At 38.3% G+C, this 16,761-nt stretch overlaps 1 protein-coding gene across 5 annotated transcripts in view; it reads right to left on the bottom strand.

Annotated features, from left to right (window-relative positions):
* The window catches only part of NRF1 (nuclear respiratory factor 1), a 135,303-nt gene that overhangs the window by 82,961 nt on the left and 35,581 nt on the right, over positions 1 to 16,761 (bottom strand). For 4 of the 5 annotated variants that reach the window (XM_055421252.2, XM_088834665.1, XM_088834666.1 and 1 more), the window contains one exon: positions 3,970 to 4,201. In XM_055421252.2, the coding sequence (XP_055277227.1) occupies positions 3,970 to 4,192 (223 nt within the window). In that variant the 5' untranslated portion in view covers positions 4,193 to 4,201. Of the gene's footprint in view, positions 1 to 3,969; positions 4,202 to 12,904; positions 12,982 to 16,761 lie in introns of all 5 variants that reach the window. The other variant, XM_055421251.2, reaches the window with a different exon arrangement.

The raw sequence follows: 16,761 nt of genomic DNA, 5'->3' as shown, positions 1-16,761 counted from the left end.
CCAAAACAATTTCTGAAGATTTTAAAAGGAGGCAGAGGCACTTATCCTCCCAAGTACCAATAGTTACTACAAGGCTACAATCCGTTATGACACTGTAGAACCGACTGAAAAGACAGACAAATAAACCAACATAACTTACTCGAGAGTTCACAAACACCTTGCTGTGTCAAAAGACAGAGGTGGGGAAAGGATGAATGATTAAAGATCTGGTGTCGGAGCGACTGACTGCATGCAAAAATAATGAAAGTAGATCCATACATCATACTATACAAGAAAGTAAATTCCAGGTAGCTTAAAGGCTTAAATGTTAAACAAAAACATCAGTTAAATAACAACAAGTAACTTCTACAATAAACTACTGCAAAGTATTTACAAACACTGGGTTAAGAAGAACTGCTTAAACAAAACTCCAAAAGGATAAAACACCAATAACTGCACAATGATATAAATCCAAACCGCTATGAACAAAAAGAAATAACAAAAATTGGGAAGGGAGTGGATAACTAAGAGAAGAAGATAATTACAATACATATTTACCAAGAAAAGATAAGTGCTAAAAAAAAATCAGTAACTCTTCAAAAAAATTGGGAAAATGGACAAAGGAAAATATGCAAAATAAGAATAGTCAATAAAGTTCTGAGATAATACTTTATCTTATTTTCCTGCACTGGCTGGAACCTCTTGCTCAAACAAGCAAACTAAACCAACATGGAGATACTACTTCATACCCATCAGACTGGCAAAAATAAAAACAATTGACAATGCCAAATGTGGCGAGGATAAGAAGCAATAGGCACTTGAGTAAACTGCTGGTGGGAATGCAAACAAATCAAACTATTTGCAAAGACATTTGGGATAACCAGTAAAGCTGAAAATGTGCCTATCTTTGCCCTCCTGAGGGTATATTAGGTATAACATTTTTCAAACTATAAGTAGCTTTTTGTGTGTTTTAATAACATGGAATAAAGTGAAAGATATCAGAACATATCAAAGAGTGTGTTACTTGCAGTAGAAGTATCACTTCATGAGAAATTGTTATTTCAATTATATGTGCATATTTATTCTACATCACAATGTATTACTGTGGCACACTGTCAAAAGAAGTCTGAAAACCAAAGCCAAGAGCTCTCACAATATGTACAAGAACACCTACAAAATAATTTTTATTTATAGCAACTGTAAATAGTAAAAGATTATAGACAACCTAAGTGTTCTCCCAATACATGACACATTCGGATGATGAATGGATACTAAATAACAGTTAAAATGAAAATTATCTAGCCGTATTATCAACATAAATAAATCTCAGAAAAATAATACTGAATGAAATAAACACTTTTAGACAAACAATACCGGAGTGATACCATTTATATATAATTTAAAACATGCAAGTGAAAGTGAAAGTGAAGGTTGCTCAGTTGTGTCTGACTCTTCGCGACCCCATGGACCATACAGTCCACGGAATTCTCCAGGCCAGAATACTGGAGTGGGTAGCCTTTCCCTTCTCCAGGGGAATCTTTCCAACCCAGGGATCGAACCCAGGTCTCCTGCATTGCAGGTGGATTCTTTACCAGCTGAGCCACAAGGGAAGCCAAAAACATGCAAAAGCAATGCTAAATATTGTTTACTGATAGATACACACACAAAAAATATGAAAGAAATTCAAGAGAATGATGACGATCAAATTCAGAATAGTGGTTACTTCAGCAGAGGGAGAGAAAAAAACAGGAATAGAAAAAGAGGGTAACCAGCTACCCTTCCCTCTCCATTGAAAGTAAAGTTCATTATATTCCTCAGAGAACTCAGTGCTTTTGAAATTATTTAACTTGGTTATATGTACCCTTCTTCCTATAAGGGAAGGGTCCTTCTGTAAGGTCCTTTAGGAGCAAGTTCTTGCCTGTCTTGTTTATAGCGTCTATACATACTAATATATAAAGTATATAATAATTCCTCAATAACTGTTGAATTATTAAATCATTTCTATCAGTTGGGCGTTAGTTTCCACATCTGTCACATAAGAAGGTTAGATTAAAGTTCTTTGCTAATCTTAACACTATGACAATGCAGTACTGTATTATAGCAAAACTATGTCTCAAAAACACCTTCCTTCCTAGGAAAGAAGTTGACTTAGATTCATTATGTTAGGATGCCCTCTTCTGGGAAGTATAAAAATTTCAAAATATATTTTACAAACATTTTTTAATGTATTTTGCCACTAAATCTTATTTTTAAATTCACTATTTCAGAAAAATACAGTGGACAACAACAGAGAGCAAAAGTTTATTTTCATTGCAGCTGTCTTCTTTCACTTAAATACAGCATATACTTTTTTAAAAAATGTAGTACTTTGGTTATTTCTAATCACTGATTTCCTGTCCATCTTTTCCTAAGTATCTTCAAAATCAGTGTTACTGCTGCTGCTGCTACTAAGTCGCTTCAGTCGTGTCTGACTCTGTGCGATCCCATAGACAGCAGCCCACCAGGTTCCCCCGTCCCTGGGATTCTCCAGGCAAGAACACTGGAGTGGGTTGCCATTTCCTTCTCCAGTGCATGAAAGGGAAAAGGGAGAGTGAAGTTGCTCAGTCGTGTCCGACTCTTCACGACCCCATGGACTGCAGCCTAGACTCCTTCGTCCATGGGATTTTCCAGGCAAGAGTACTGGAGTGGGTCGCCAATGCCTTCTCCGCAAAATCAGTGTTCCTTATACAATATTAGATCTCTGATGCTGGGAGGGATTGGGGGCAGGAGGAGATGGGGACAACAGAGAATGAGATGGCTGGATGGCATCACCGACTCGATGGACATGAGTTTGAGTGAACTCCAGGAGCAGGTGACAGACAGGGAGGCCTGGCATGCTGTGATTCATGGGGTCGCAAAGAGTCGGACACAACTGAGAGACTGAACTGAACTGAAGACATGGTCTACATGGAGCTTTCCACATAGTGCTAAATGTACAGGGTAAATAGTAAAGAGAATGATACAAAATATCACCCAGCTTTAAGTCATTTAGGGGCCCAGAAAATCTCAAAACCTTAAACTTGATTAAGATCATCCAGGATTGCTAGTGCCCAGGCACTGGTAGAAGCAAACAAAAATCCTCTCTAGATGACAAAAATATTATTCTAGATCCCAAATTATTCTAAAAATAGTTTTCTAAACACACACACATCCAGCATTAATCCAAACAGAACCAGAACACGAAAAAGAAAAACCAACATAAAGCAAGCTGGATATAAGAGGGGAAATTATTAAGTATGTATGAAACAAAAATAATAACACAAGTACATATAACTTCTAAACTAACAAGAAAAGAATGAAAAAATAAAAAACAAAAACACCAAAAAAAAAAAAAAAAAAAAAAACAAACCAAAAACACCTTTCAATCACTCCAAAAAAAAATTGAAAGAAAAGTAAACAGGACAAGCAGGACAATGAGAAAGCATGTAGCAAACATGATAAATTTAAACCCAAACGTATCAGTGATTACATTTAATGTAAATGGACTAAATGAGTTAAAAGTGGACTTCTTTGGTGGCTAAGATGGTAAAGAATCTGCCTCCAATGCAAGAGACCTGGGTTGGATCCCTGGGAGGGGAAGATTCCCTGGAGAAGGAAATGAAAACCCACTCCAGTATTCTCGCCTGGGAAATCCCATTGACAGAAGAGCCTGGTGGGCTATAGTCCAAGGGGCTACAGTCCAAAGAGTCGAATATGACTGAGCTGTTGAGTTAAAAGTAAAGAGTTCTGGAATGGATGAAAAAGCAAAACCAAAGTTCATGTCACTAACAGTACATGAGTCTAGAACCTAAGTCTCAGTGTAATACAGGTACAAGTTGAAAATGCAAGGCTTTAAAAAAAATCATGAAGATACGATATGAAGATATCTGAGTGCCTGTATCCTTGGCTCCTTCAGATAACCACAGTACCAGAGTTAAGCCAAAAATGAAGAGATTCCAATCCAAACATTACCTGCAGCAGCCAGATGGGCTGTAACCTCATCAGCTGCTGTGGAGTTAAGTATGTCTGAATCATCATACGAGGTGTCCTCAGGAGAAGAAGGTGAGTCTTCATCAGCACTCAACATACTGTGTTCAGTGTAGGTGGCCACATGGACCTGCTGAACTTGTTGGGCCACGGCATGAGCTTCTATGGTAGCCATGTGTTCAGTTTGGGTCACTCCGTGTTCCTCCATGAAGATCCACTATTGGAAAAAAAGGTAAAGAACAGGGTTCAGTGTGTAATACAGGTTAATTCTTAAACTAAGAAATACCTTCCTCAAGGGAAAAGGAACTTTGACAAGCCTTTCATTTTACTATATACCTCACCACATCAAGTCATAGGAAATGGGCAGCATCATTACTGTATGACATAAAAATGGTAGAATATTTTCCTGGCATGAAACTATTCTGATGGAAATTCACTGTGTTAATTTTATATTTAAAGTCACAAAACAACACATATCTTTGGTATTACCCATAATGATAAAAAAGATATTCAAAAGGTTCTGGTGACTTGCATTTGACACTGTGCACATAAAAACGGTAAGTAAAATACTTAACAGTTCCTTTGTATTTTAAACACATATAGGAGTTAAACATTTTTTTCCCAAGCTGTGATTATTCAAATTGGTTTTTCTGCTTATAAAACTGTGTTTCTTATATACCCTGAAATGACACAGTAACAGGACTAAGGTATGCTCTCCTACAGACAGCACTTATGCTCTGTTCCCTCTTCCCCCTGCCCTAACATACAGAGAAGTACACTATCCTTAACAATCTTTTGAAGCATATATACATATGTACGATTTAAAATAAAAATAGGCTCACAATACATATATTATTCTGTGACAAGATATCTGGACATTTTGACATGTCAAAATATACAGATCTACAGACCTTTCTATATAGCTGAAGAATACTTCACTGTATTGATGTGCCATAATTATGCAATCAATCACCTACTGATACATAGGGAAGTGAAAGTGTTAGTCACCCAGTTGTATCTGGCTCTTTGCGACCCCATGGACTATAGCCCACCAGGCTCCTCTGTCCATGGGATTCTCCAGGCAAGAACACTGGAGTGGGTTGCCATTCCCTCCTCCAGGGGATTTTCCTGACCCAGGAATCGAATCCAGGTCTCCCAGGGAGATTCTTTATCATCTGAGCCACTTGGGAAGCCACGATATATAGGAAAGCAGCTTCCATATTTTTGCTACTATAAACATCAGTGAAGTGAACATCCTTTTATATCAAACTATGCATATTAGTTTCTCAAAAATCTTTCAGAAGAATTACCATATGATCCGGCAATTCCACACTTCTGGGTACTACAAATGCTGGGAGAACTGACAAGGGGTCTGGAAGGGCTTTTTGTACACTGATGTTCACAGCAGCATTATTCACAATGGCCCAAAGGTGGAAGCAACTAACTATCCACCAACAGATGAGTGGGTAACAAAATGTGGACAAACCTCCAATTAAAAATAAATTTACAAAACTAATTAAAGAATAAAATGAATTTGAACCCTAAAAAAAAGTGGACACACAAACAATGGAATGTTAGTCTTAAAAAGGAAGAAATGCAAACTATGAATAGAGGGGATCTTTCTCAACTTGGTAAAAAAAATAATCTACAGCTAACATCATACTTAATGGTGAGAAACTAGATAGAATCTTGAAGATTCGAGATACCCCCAGATTTGTACATATCTAAAAATGCAATTTAATGCACCATTTAAGTCATGCAATTAAACACAATATATGAAAGGAAGATACCATTAAAATACTATTTTTCCATCCATTTCACTGTTCTAGTCTGAGACAAACTGCCTAGGGCATTTTAGAATTCTGGGTACTCCAAAATTGTTTTTAAATGATTTGGGATTAGCTGGCATCTAAATCCTTTTCAAAAGGATTTGTATGCTATGCACTTGGCATAATGGATTTCAGTTCTTTTCTATAGAACAGCAGTTCACAGAATAAATCAATAGGGATGTCTGTTTCACAAGCTTGTCACTCCTACCCAGAGCCTCATCTCTTTCTAGGTCTTTCTCCACGCTATCCCTCAGCCTCACTAACCTGTCTGTTGACACTCTGTAAAAAGCAAAGGCAAGGCCATTTCTGACTTCTTTGAACCAGAACGGGATACCTGTACAGGATGCTTTAAATGGTTTCACAATTTAGTAAGCAAAACAGGTTGTCTAAAGCCAGATATGACTGGCATACACGTACTGCAGGCAACTGTCATACCCCATCCCACTTAAGTCATTTTTAGTGAGGCATTCTAGCTTTCATCCTCAAAAAGTCAGATTTTCTGGAGAGCAGAAATGATAGGAACTTCTAATAGATAAAAACATTAGATAATATGAAAATTTAAAAATAGCACAGGCTATTACCAGACATTCAGAACTCCTGGACAAGTTACTTAACCCCTAAGCCTCAATTTCAACCTTTTTATTTTTTTTAAATGATAAAGGAAAAAAGAGTAGTACCTTTCCTCAAAAGGAAGGGGGTTAAAGGAGATTTTCCAGATATGGTGAAGAACATATAAAAGCTCAACACTAATTATTATGATGCCAGAATTCCTATGTCTTCATGATTCTATCCTTCTTGACACATTACCTGACTAGTCTCTCAAGGACTGGGCCTCAATTACCTCATCTTTAAGCTATACATCCATCTCTGAGGATATGGCTTTCTTGCTGCTGCTGCTTTGTCGCTTCAGTCATTTCTGACTCTGTGTGACCCTATGGAATGCAGCCTGCCTGGCTCCTCTGTCCATGGGATTCTCTAGGCAAGAGTACTACAGTGGGTTGCCATGCCCTCCTCCACTGGATCTTCCCAACCCAGGGATCAAACCCGAGTCTCCTGCATTACATGCAGATTCTTGACCACTGAGCCACCAGGGAAGCCCCATGGCTTTCTTAACTGCATGAACAAGATTTTGAGTCAAGACTTTATTATATTAACTTCAGCGACTCAAATACTAGACTCCAAAACATTAACATAAGGAAATTATAGGGAACCAACACCTCTAACATAATTTCATGAAAATGCACAAAACAGGGAATGGACCCAATAGTGATTCCTCTGAGTAGATCTGAAAAGCAAGATGAAAAGACAGACAACATGTAAGTGTGATTCTAAACATCATATCCAAATAAAAAGGCATGTCTATTACCTGGAACCAGTGATGTTCAGCAGATTAGTTACACTCCATTTTTAAAAAACCATTCCCCCCCCACAAATAACACAACTTGGTAGCAATTTTATTAAAGCCTGTTTCTTAGCCTAGATCATCACCTATGGTGCAACATATACTTCATCTGAAGGTTCTTTAACATATAATCTATAAGGGAATGGGGAACTTCTCAGTGCAGAAGACATGGGTTCAATCCCTGGGTCAGGAAGATCCCCTGGAGAAGGAAATGGCAACCCACTCCAGTATCTCGCCTGGGAAATCCCATGGACAGAGGAGCCTGGCAGGCTACAGTCCAGGGGGTTGTAAAGAGTCAGATTTACTGACTGAGCACACATGCATAAGGGATTGGAGAAGGGGAATTTTAGACAGAGGAGTTCCTATTTTTGCCACTGTGGACCAGCAGGCATGGGACTAAAGGTAATGCAAGAGAACTCAGAAAAACAGATTTCCTGGTCAGAAGCATCCTGTTAGTTGTAGTCAACAGTGTGTAAGGAGCTACTGGAATTTGGATGAAATGTCCAAGGGCAGTTAAATTTAGTCTAATCCACATATAATGAGATTAAGTGTAGAGTATTAAAAAAAAAAAACCACAGTTGGAAGAACAGGCTGAGAAATCCAATCAAGGTATAACTAAAAGTAAGAGAAAGCCTTAGTCTCATCAACAGAATTATCACATCAAAGGAAAAGCCACAAGAACAGCCTGGGGGAAATTCGCAGAGCAAGACTATGTCCACAGACAAAACCAGGAACAGAAAAGCAGAGAGGTTCAATTTAATTCACAGACATGTCCAGAATCTAAATTTCATGACTAGGATAGAAATTTTACTCAACAAAACAGCCTTTCCCAAAAAAAGCCTAAAGCCAAAGACAATAATTTGATTCTTGAGGGACACAGGATAATGGATCAAAATTTTACCACAGCAGGAAAAACTTTAAAACAACTGCAACAAGAAAGTCAAAGTGAAAATAGAAACAAGGTAAAATGTGGTTTAGTTCTGAGTAATAAATGGAGCTTAAGAAAAAAGGAATCCATTTGACCTTCCTAGGAATATTCTCTTTCAAACAGCCCAAGGGTGTTACAGGGTGTTACAGGACTTGCAGAGGAAGAAGAAAACACACACACACACACACAATCCTCACATCACTGAGGTCTACCAAAAAAAGAACAAGCCATAGTTATGATGCAGCTTCTTGCTTTCCATTTTCAGACTCCAACTATACTTAAAAATCCAGCAGATTAAATATAACACAAAGTAGAACGTAAAAGTTATGAACCCTGGCAATGTAAAGGCAAAGATCAGGCTGAGAGAGGTAAGGAGGTAGGAGAGGGTAGAGAGGTTGGGGAATGGCTGGGAGCATAACATCCTATCTTTACACAGTGAGGGAATCAGACCAAGAGCAGAGAGATCTCAGTATCACAGTGCAACTCAGAAGCAGAGCGGAAAGGAAGAAAGTACGGCGAGGTAAAATGCCCCAAGCTTGATAAATCAAGAAAAAAGTAGTACAGGTGTATTTTCTAAAGTTATGGAGGTAATACTGTTTGATAATACTATAAACAAAATAGTTAAAACTATAAACAGAAACAGTTAAAGTAACTTGTCTCTGAACAGTGGGACTAGGTGCAGGTGAAGAATGTGGCAAAGGGCCATTGATTTTTTATTATAAATCCTTCTATTTGAACTTTTCTCATAGGAATGTATTACTTTGAAAAAAGAACCTTAAAACCAAATAACCACAATATAGCCTTCCAAACTGATCATTTTGAAACTTTAAAAATTCAACATGCTAGAGCAAACCATCACTAGAAAAATCAAGTCCCTTTCTCACGTTCAGATCAAGAAGACAGCACAGTTCAAGTTTAGAAATTATCTCACCCTGAGTAAGGCTAACTGCCTAATTTATGACTGGAATCACATAATATTTTTCATTCCAATGTGGATAAAATTTGTAAATATTCATTAGTAACAACCAAAGAGTCCACATATTGCTTTTATACATATGTGAAAAAACAAGCTTTAACACAAAACTTCATAATGACTTTACGGTGAGTGGATGGTTTTGTGAAACCAATATTATAAGTTCATGGAAGGCAGGGCCTGGGTACTAAAGTCTCTATGAATAGCAGCCATCATAATTTGTTCCCTAATAAATGCTTATGGGTAATTGGTTGCACATTATAATTAGTAAAGCTAGACCCAGGCAATTACAGTTTCCATTAATTCTCCTATAATACTATGCTAGCCATTCATCTCTTCTCTCAGCTTCCAAGCCCTCTATTCTACACCTGTACTGAAATGCTCTCTAGCCAATTCTGGGCTGTGTCGGCAAACTTTGTTTACCAGCTTCAAATTAGGTTTCACCAAGGAGAGACAACAGGTTAAGATGGGAAGAAGTGGAGAGAAGGGACTGCCTTGCAGTTTTCATTCCTAATCGAGTTGCTCCAATGACCAAGGATAGCCTCATCTCCCAACTCCAGCTGTGCCCCTCTCTCCCTGTTTGTTGAGCACCAGCTGCGTGACATCCCATCGGAAATGAGATTACCAGCAGTGTGGGGGCCCCTCTGAACTCTTAGGTTCTTCTATTCTGTTCCCCCAGCCCAAGGGGAGCGGGGGTAGCTGCTTCCTGTGTTACCTGGATTAACTCAGTGTCTGCTTTTGCTCTTCTAGTCTTCCAACACCTGTGTAACCAATTCCAGAATTAAATTCACTGAAATACCTCACATGGTTTATAGGTCCTGACTGATATAAAGGGAGGAAAACATGTACCTTTGTAGAAATTACTCAAAAGTGTCAATAAGTAGCAAAATTTTATATTGATTTAAGTCAATATAATAAAATGTACTGACATTTTTATACTATCAATGAAGTGATTCGAAGGACATTTTTATAAGGACACCACTATGGTTTGTTTCCATATGCTGATAGAAGTTGAATACAAAATCTTGAGTTTGATTAATCATTAAAAAGAGGTTAAGAGTATAAAATGCCTCAGGAAGAGAAAAATTGGACATAGAAGTGAGAAGGGGGTACAGACAGGAAGAGAAGTAGGAGTCATACAAACACACAAACTTTTAACTGTTTATGAGTCTCTCTTACCTGCTCTTTTAAAAGTACTTAATAAGTCTAACATTCCAGTAAACCTCAAAATCAACGTCACAATAATAAATGCCTTTTTATGGCATTTATGGAAATAATAGTGACAATCACAAAAAGATCTGTTATATTATTCAATAAATATACTGGGTCCAGTGTCTGGACAAACAAAAGAAAATGTGGTAGGAGTGGCAGCTTTGACCTTTATCTACCACTCTAATTTCTTGGGCATAATGAGTATACAGATAGATCCATGCATATCTACTGAAAATCAATAGTAGGGACTAACTATAATTTCCAGTGTGGCTTCAAGAGATTTATTTAGAGTTTTGTTTTCTTATTATACAACTAGGCCCAAGGAATTTAGTACAAGAGCATGCCAGGAGTATGCAAAGTGTCCTCTCCATTCCACCCCATTCCTGCTTGAAAGCTCATCCTCACTTCCATAGCGGAGTAATTAAGATTACAGACTCTGGAGCCAGAGTACTGAGTTCAAGTCCTTGCTCTGCCACTCTCAACCACCTCAGACAAGTTCCACTTGACTTCTACACCTTAGTTTTACAGTCTTTCAGTTGGGGACATTAATAGAAACTACCTCATAGAATTATTGTAAAGACCAAACAAGTTTTTTGGACCAACTTTTATAAAAGGGCTTAAAATGGAGCATGATATATAATAAGTGCTAGTTAAGTGTAACCTGTTATTACTAGTATTACTATTCCACATAAAGACAGATAAATCTAGAAATATCAAAGGGGAAGTTACAGGATTTATTTTTACATTGGGAGAAAAGGTGCTTATAAATCACAAATTGGGAGTTTGTGATCTAAACAAAGCTGAAACACTAGAGGGTGCCACAACCAAGGGAAAATGTAAGGAAAGCACAGGGAATTTCAAGCTGTGCTTGAAATTAAAATTCTTTGTTTTAAAATATTAATATTTCTATGAATAACATGTATTTTTACAAAAGTGTCAGCTGGGGCAGATTTGAAATTGGAGTGAAGGAGGAAACAGAACAGGCTCTATCGTGAAAGCAGGACTCCATCTTGGGCCGGACTGTGGACTTTGAGCTATATACCCATATCTATGGAAATGACATACCAACTGGAAAACCAGTCCCCTGGAAGGAAGAGCCCCAGGGCTCTCTGTTGCCTAAAAGAATACCCTAATTATCTGTGTAACCGGACAGATTCATACATTATATTAAGCTTATTGAAGTATGACCACAGGCCTATTGATAATTGTCCACTGTTAACTTCCTAGGCTTAAGGCATATGAATCACGGGTTAACTTTGATTGTATCTTTCTTTTTCCTTTGTTCAGACTAGTTTCAGGGAATTTGGGGAGGTGGGTTTGGGCACGTACACTTAGGGTATATAAGGTTTTCGCAAAAACTGGTCGGGGTCCTTGGCTAAGAGGAGACTCTGCTTTGGGCCCCTGGTGTAATAAACTGCACTCCACTATCTGCATAAAAAAAAAAAAAAATTCTTTGACTGGAATAAACATCCTTCTGTATTAAATAGGTGAATCTACTCCACCAAATGCTTCAAAATACATCAACTCTTCTATAGGTTCTAGACAGTACTGCTTTAGAATATATAGAAGAGTTGATGTATTGTCCAATAGGAATTTCTACAATGATGGAAATGTTCTCAATTTACACTGTCCAAAATAATAACAGTCACTAACCACATGTGGTTAACTAACCACATATGCCTACTGACCACATGAAATGTGACAGTTAGTTTTAAATAATTTTAATATAAATAGCTACAAGTGGCTGTGACTACCACAATGAACAGTACAGTTCTTCTATATTCTATTTTTAAGTTTTGAAATGACTTGCTTCTAATCATTGTTAAAGAAGTTTCTAATTAAGTAGGTTCATACAATATTTCAAGCAAATCCATCCCTTGTGATAATTCAACGCTGCAAAGATAAGAAAAGCGACTGTGTCGCTCCCTCACCCTAAAGGCGTTCATAATCAAAAGCAAAGTTTTCTTTTACTCATTAGAGAAATTTTGCCTACCCAATTCCCTGACTGTATTTCTTGGACCCTGGGTTAAAAGAGCTTAAAAAAATAAGTACAAATGGATAAAATTAACTTAGAAGGCTTTTTGCCTTTAAAAAAGCCTTTTCCAGGACTTCCCTAGAGGTCTGATAGTTAAGTCTCTGTGCTTCCAATGCAGGGAACACAGGTTCGAACCCTGGTCAGGGAACTAAGATCCCACAGGCTGCTCCCAAAAAGATATTTTTTTAATAAATAAAAAGAAAAAATCATATTCTAGTGATAATCATCACCAAAGGCTAAGGGAGCACTAAGAAGAGAGGACTACAAGGACATTGAACAGGTATCATGAAGCGGGGACAGGTCTTCAGCCAGGAGTCTGTCAGGTGCCAGAACGAAAGAAGGGGGCTGCAGGCTGAGGCAACAGTTTGTGAAGGCACGTAGCAAAGCAAGAAGACGGGAGTGAATACCCAGACAGCAGACTCAGGAGGAGTCTGGGGACCAAAGGCACACAGCTTTCAGCTGCCTTCACACCAGATTCTTTCTTTACACTGTCATTTAACCTGCTGAAAACAAAATGATTCTGAGGATAATGCTGACCCACCTGTCAAAGAGGAAAGTCGTCTCCACATTACAGCTTACAACCCTGAGTCTGTCACAGTGCCCTGAGTGAGAAGGTACCTAATGAATGTTGATGACAATGATAAAAAGGATTAGAAAATGCATTCTCAAATATTCAGATGCTTATCAACAGCTACAAATATCAATTAAAAGGAAGTGAGTTGCTGAGGCTATCGCTGGATCAGAAACATGGTGGATAGGAAGCTTAGTATACCCAGGCATTTTCAAATGGATAAGAATGCAGCTGGCTCTTTTTGCAGAAAAATCATGTGTCCACAGCTGCTCCCCAAATTGCCAAAAAATCAAATAAGTAGCTGTCATGTGACAGCAGGATTAGAGGCTGCCTCAACTTCCATTAAGGAGAAATAACATGAATTGCCCCAAGTCCCACCCCTCAGTCTCTCAAGCACAAAGGACACTTTTATTCAGATCCTGCTTACTGTGAAATATAGCATTGTTGCCTGGCCACTTCTGTGGTGGGCCTCAAGTCTGCTGGATTTGCCATTATAAAACCAACATTCAGTTAAAGCCATTTCTTAGATTTTTTCAATGCATTATTTTTCCTTTGAGATAACTAGGACTTGCTTCTGGATAAAACTGTGAATGTATAAGTGTCAATACTATGAATCCAGAAACCTCTGGAATCAAACATTCTCTCGTCCACTTCACAAATATTTAATGAACCTTATCGGGTACTCCTAGATTATTTTAATACACTATTTCAAGAAAAACTGGCAACTTTAATTTTTTAATCTTTAGCTTAAAAATTATCATAAAAGTGACACATGTTCTTTTTGGGTAACTGAAAAAACACAAGTCAGAAGAAAAAGAAAGAGAAATCACCACCACCTGAGATAGCCACATTACCAAATTAACAGTTTGGCATTCATGCTTCTGGGCTTCCCTGGTGGTTTAGGGGTTAAGAATCCGCTTGCCGATGCAGGATTTGCAGGTTCAATCCCTGGATTGGGAAGATCCCCTAGAGAAGGAAATGGCTACCCACGCCAGTATTCTTGTCTGAGAAATCCCATAGACAGAGGAGCCAGCCAGACTACAGTCCATGGGTCCCAATTGTCAGATACCACCAAACATCTAAACAACAATTCATGCTTCCAGCATTTTCCCCTGAATTTCTTACATGGTTGCTTTGTGTTTTGTTATTTTTTTAGACAAAAGTGAGGCTATAGTGTATATATTGTTTTAGAAATATTTTAAAATTTACTATAGAACAGAATTTTTTATGTTATTAACATTTACATCATTTTTTTAATGTTTAAAGAGCATTCCCTATAAAAATATATAGTAGGGATTTTACTAACTCCCTAAAGTTAATTGTTTAGGTTGTTTCCAATTTTTCACTATTGTAAATTGCATTGTGATGACAAGTCTGATATTCAATAAATATGTTGAATAAATGTGTAAATGAATGGTTTACTAAGTTAAGTCTTTAAGTCCATACCCAATTATTTCCTTAGCTCTTAAGAGACATAAAACTTTTGAGTATTCATACAGTTATGATTCTGGACATGGCTATTAAAGAAGGCACAGAAATGTAATGTGGTAAAAACAGTAATCTAAACATAAAGAATCCCTTAGAAGAAATGGAGTAGCCATCATGGTCAACAAGAGTTCGAAATGCAGTACTTGGATGCATTCTTAAAAATGACAGAATGATTTCTGTTAGTTTCCAAGGCAAACCATTCAATATTACAGTAATCCAGGCCTATGCCCCAACCAATAATGCTGAAGAAGCCGAAGTTAATCGGTTCTATGAAGACCTACAAGACCTTTTAGAACTAACACCCAAAAAAGATGTCCTTTTCATTCTAGGGGACTGGAATGCAAAAGTAGGAAGTCAAGAAACACCTGGAGTAACTGGCAAATTTGGCCTTGGAGCACGGAATGAAGCAGGGCAAAGGCTAATAGAGTTTTGTCAAGAGAATGCACTGGTCATAGCAAACACCCTCTTCCAACAACACAAGAGAAGACTCTACACATGGACATCACCAGATGGTCAACATCGAAATCAGATTGATTATATTCTTTGCAACCAAAGATGGAGAAGCTGTATACAGTTAGCAAAAACAAGACCAGGAGCTGACTGTGGCTCAGATCATGAACTCCTTATTGCCAAATTCAGACTGAAATTGAAGAAAGCAGGGAAAACCACTAGACCATTCAGATATGACCTCAATCAAATCCCTTATGATTATACAGTGGAAGTGAGAAATAGATTTAAGGGACTAGATCTGATTGATAGAGTGCCTGATGAACTCTGGACGGAGGTTCGTGACATTGTACAGGAGACAGGGACCAAGACCATCCCCATGGAAAAGAAATGCAAAAGAGCAAAATGGCTGTCTGAGGAGGCCTTACAAATAGCTGTGAAAAGAAGAGAGGCAAAAAGCAAAGGAGAAAAGGAAAGATATAAGCATCTGAATGCAGAGTTCCAAAGAATAGCAAGGAGAGATAAGAAAGCCTTCCTCAGTGATCAATGCAAAGAAATAGAGAAAAACAACAGAATAGGAAAAACAAGAGATCTCTTCAAGAAAATTAGAGATTCCAAGGGAACATTTCATGCAAAGATGGGCTCGATAAAGGACAGAAATGGTATGGACCTAACAGAAGCAGAAGATATTAAGAAGAGGTGGCAGGAATACACAGAAGAACTGTACAAAAAAGATCTTCATGACCAAGATAGTCACGATAACATGATCACTGACCTAGAGCCAGACATCTTGGAATGTGAAGTCAAGTGGGCCTTAGAAAGCATCACTACGAACAAAGCTAGTGGAGGTGATGGAATTCCAATTGAGCTATTTCAAGTCTTGAACGATGATGCTGTGAAAGTGCTGCACTCAATATGCCAGCAGATTTGGAAAACTCAGCAGTGGCCACAGGACTGGAAGAGGTCAGTCTTCACTCCAATCCCAAAGAAAGGCAATGCCAAAGAATGCTCAAACTACCGCACAATTGCACTCATCTCACACGCTAGTAAAGTCATGCTCAAAATTCTCCAAGCCAGGCTTCAGCAGTATGTAAACCGAGAACTCCCAGATGTTCAAGCAGGTTTTAGAAAAGGCAGAGGCACCAGAGATCAAATTGCCAACATCTGCTGGATCATGGAGAAAGCAAGAGAGTTTCAGAAAAACATCTATTTCTGCTTCACTGACTATGCCAAAGCCTTTGACTGTGTGGATCACAATAAACTATGGAACATTCTGAAAGAGATGGGAATCCCAGACCACCTGACCTGCCTCTTGAGAAACCTGTATGCAGGTCAGGAAGCAACAGTTAGAACTGGACATGGAACAACAGACTGGTTCCAAATAGGAAAAGGTGTACGTCAAGGTTGTATACTGTCACCTTGCTTATTTAACTTATATGCAGAGTACATCATGAGGAATGCTGGGCTGGAAGAAGCACAAGCTGGAATCAAGATTGCCGGGAGAATTATCAATAACCTCAGATATGCAGATGACACTACCCTTATGGCAGAAAGTGAAGAAGAACTCAAAAGCCTCTTGATGAAAGTAACAGAGGAGAGTGAAAAGGTTGGCTTGAAGCTCAACATTCAGAAAACGAAGATCATGGCATCTGGTCCCATCACTTCATGGGAAATAGATGGAAAAACAGTGGAAACAGTGTCAGACTTTATTTTTGGGGGCTCCAAAATCACTGCAGATGCTGATTGCAGCCATGAAATTAAAAGACGCTTGCTCCTTGGAAGGAAAGTTATGACCAACCTTGATAGTATATTAAAAAGCAGAGACATTACTTTGCCAACCAAGCTCCGTCTAGTCAAGGCTATGGTTTTTCCCGTGGTCATGTATGGATGTG

The sequence above is a fragment of the Moschus berezovskii genome, chromosome 3, assembly GCF_049115385.1.
Source record: "Moschus berezovskii isolate FMDL1 chromosome 3, NW_MosBer_1.0, whole genome shotgun sequence".
NCBI lineage: Eukaryota > Metazoa > Chordata > Mammalia > Artiodactyla > Moschidae > Moschus > Moschus berezovskii.
The sequence above is the reverse complement of the archived record's forward strand: the minus strand, read 5'-3'. Positions and strand labels throughout refer to the sequence as shown.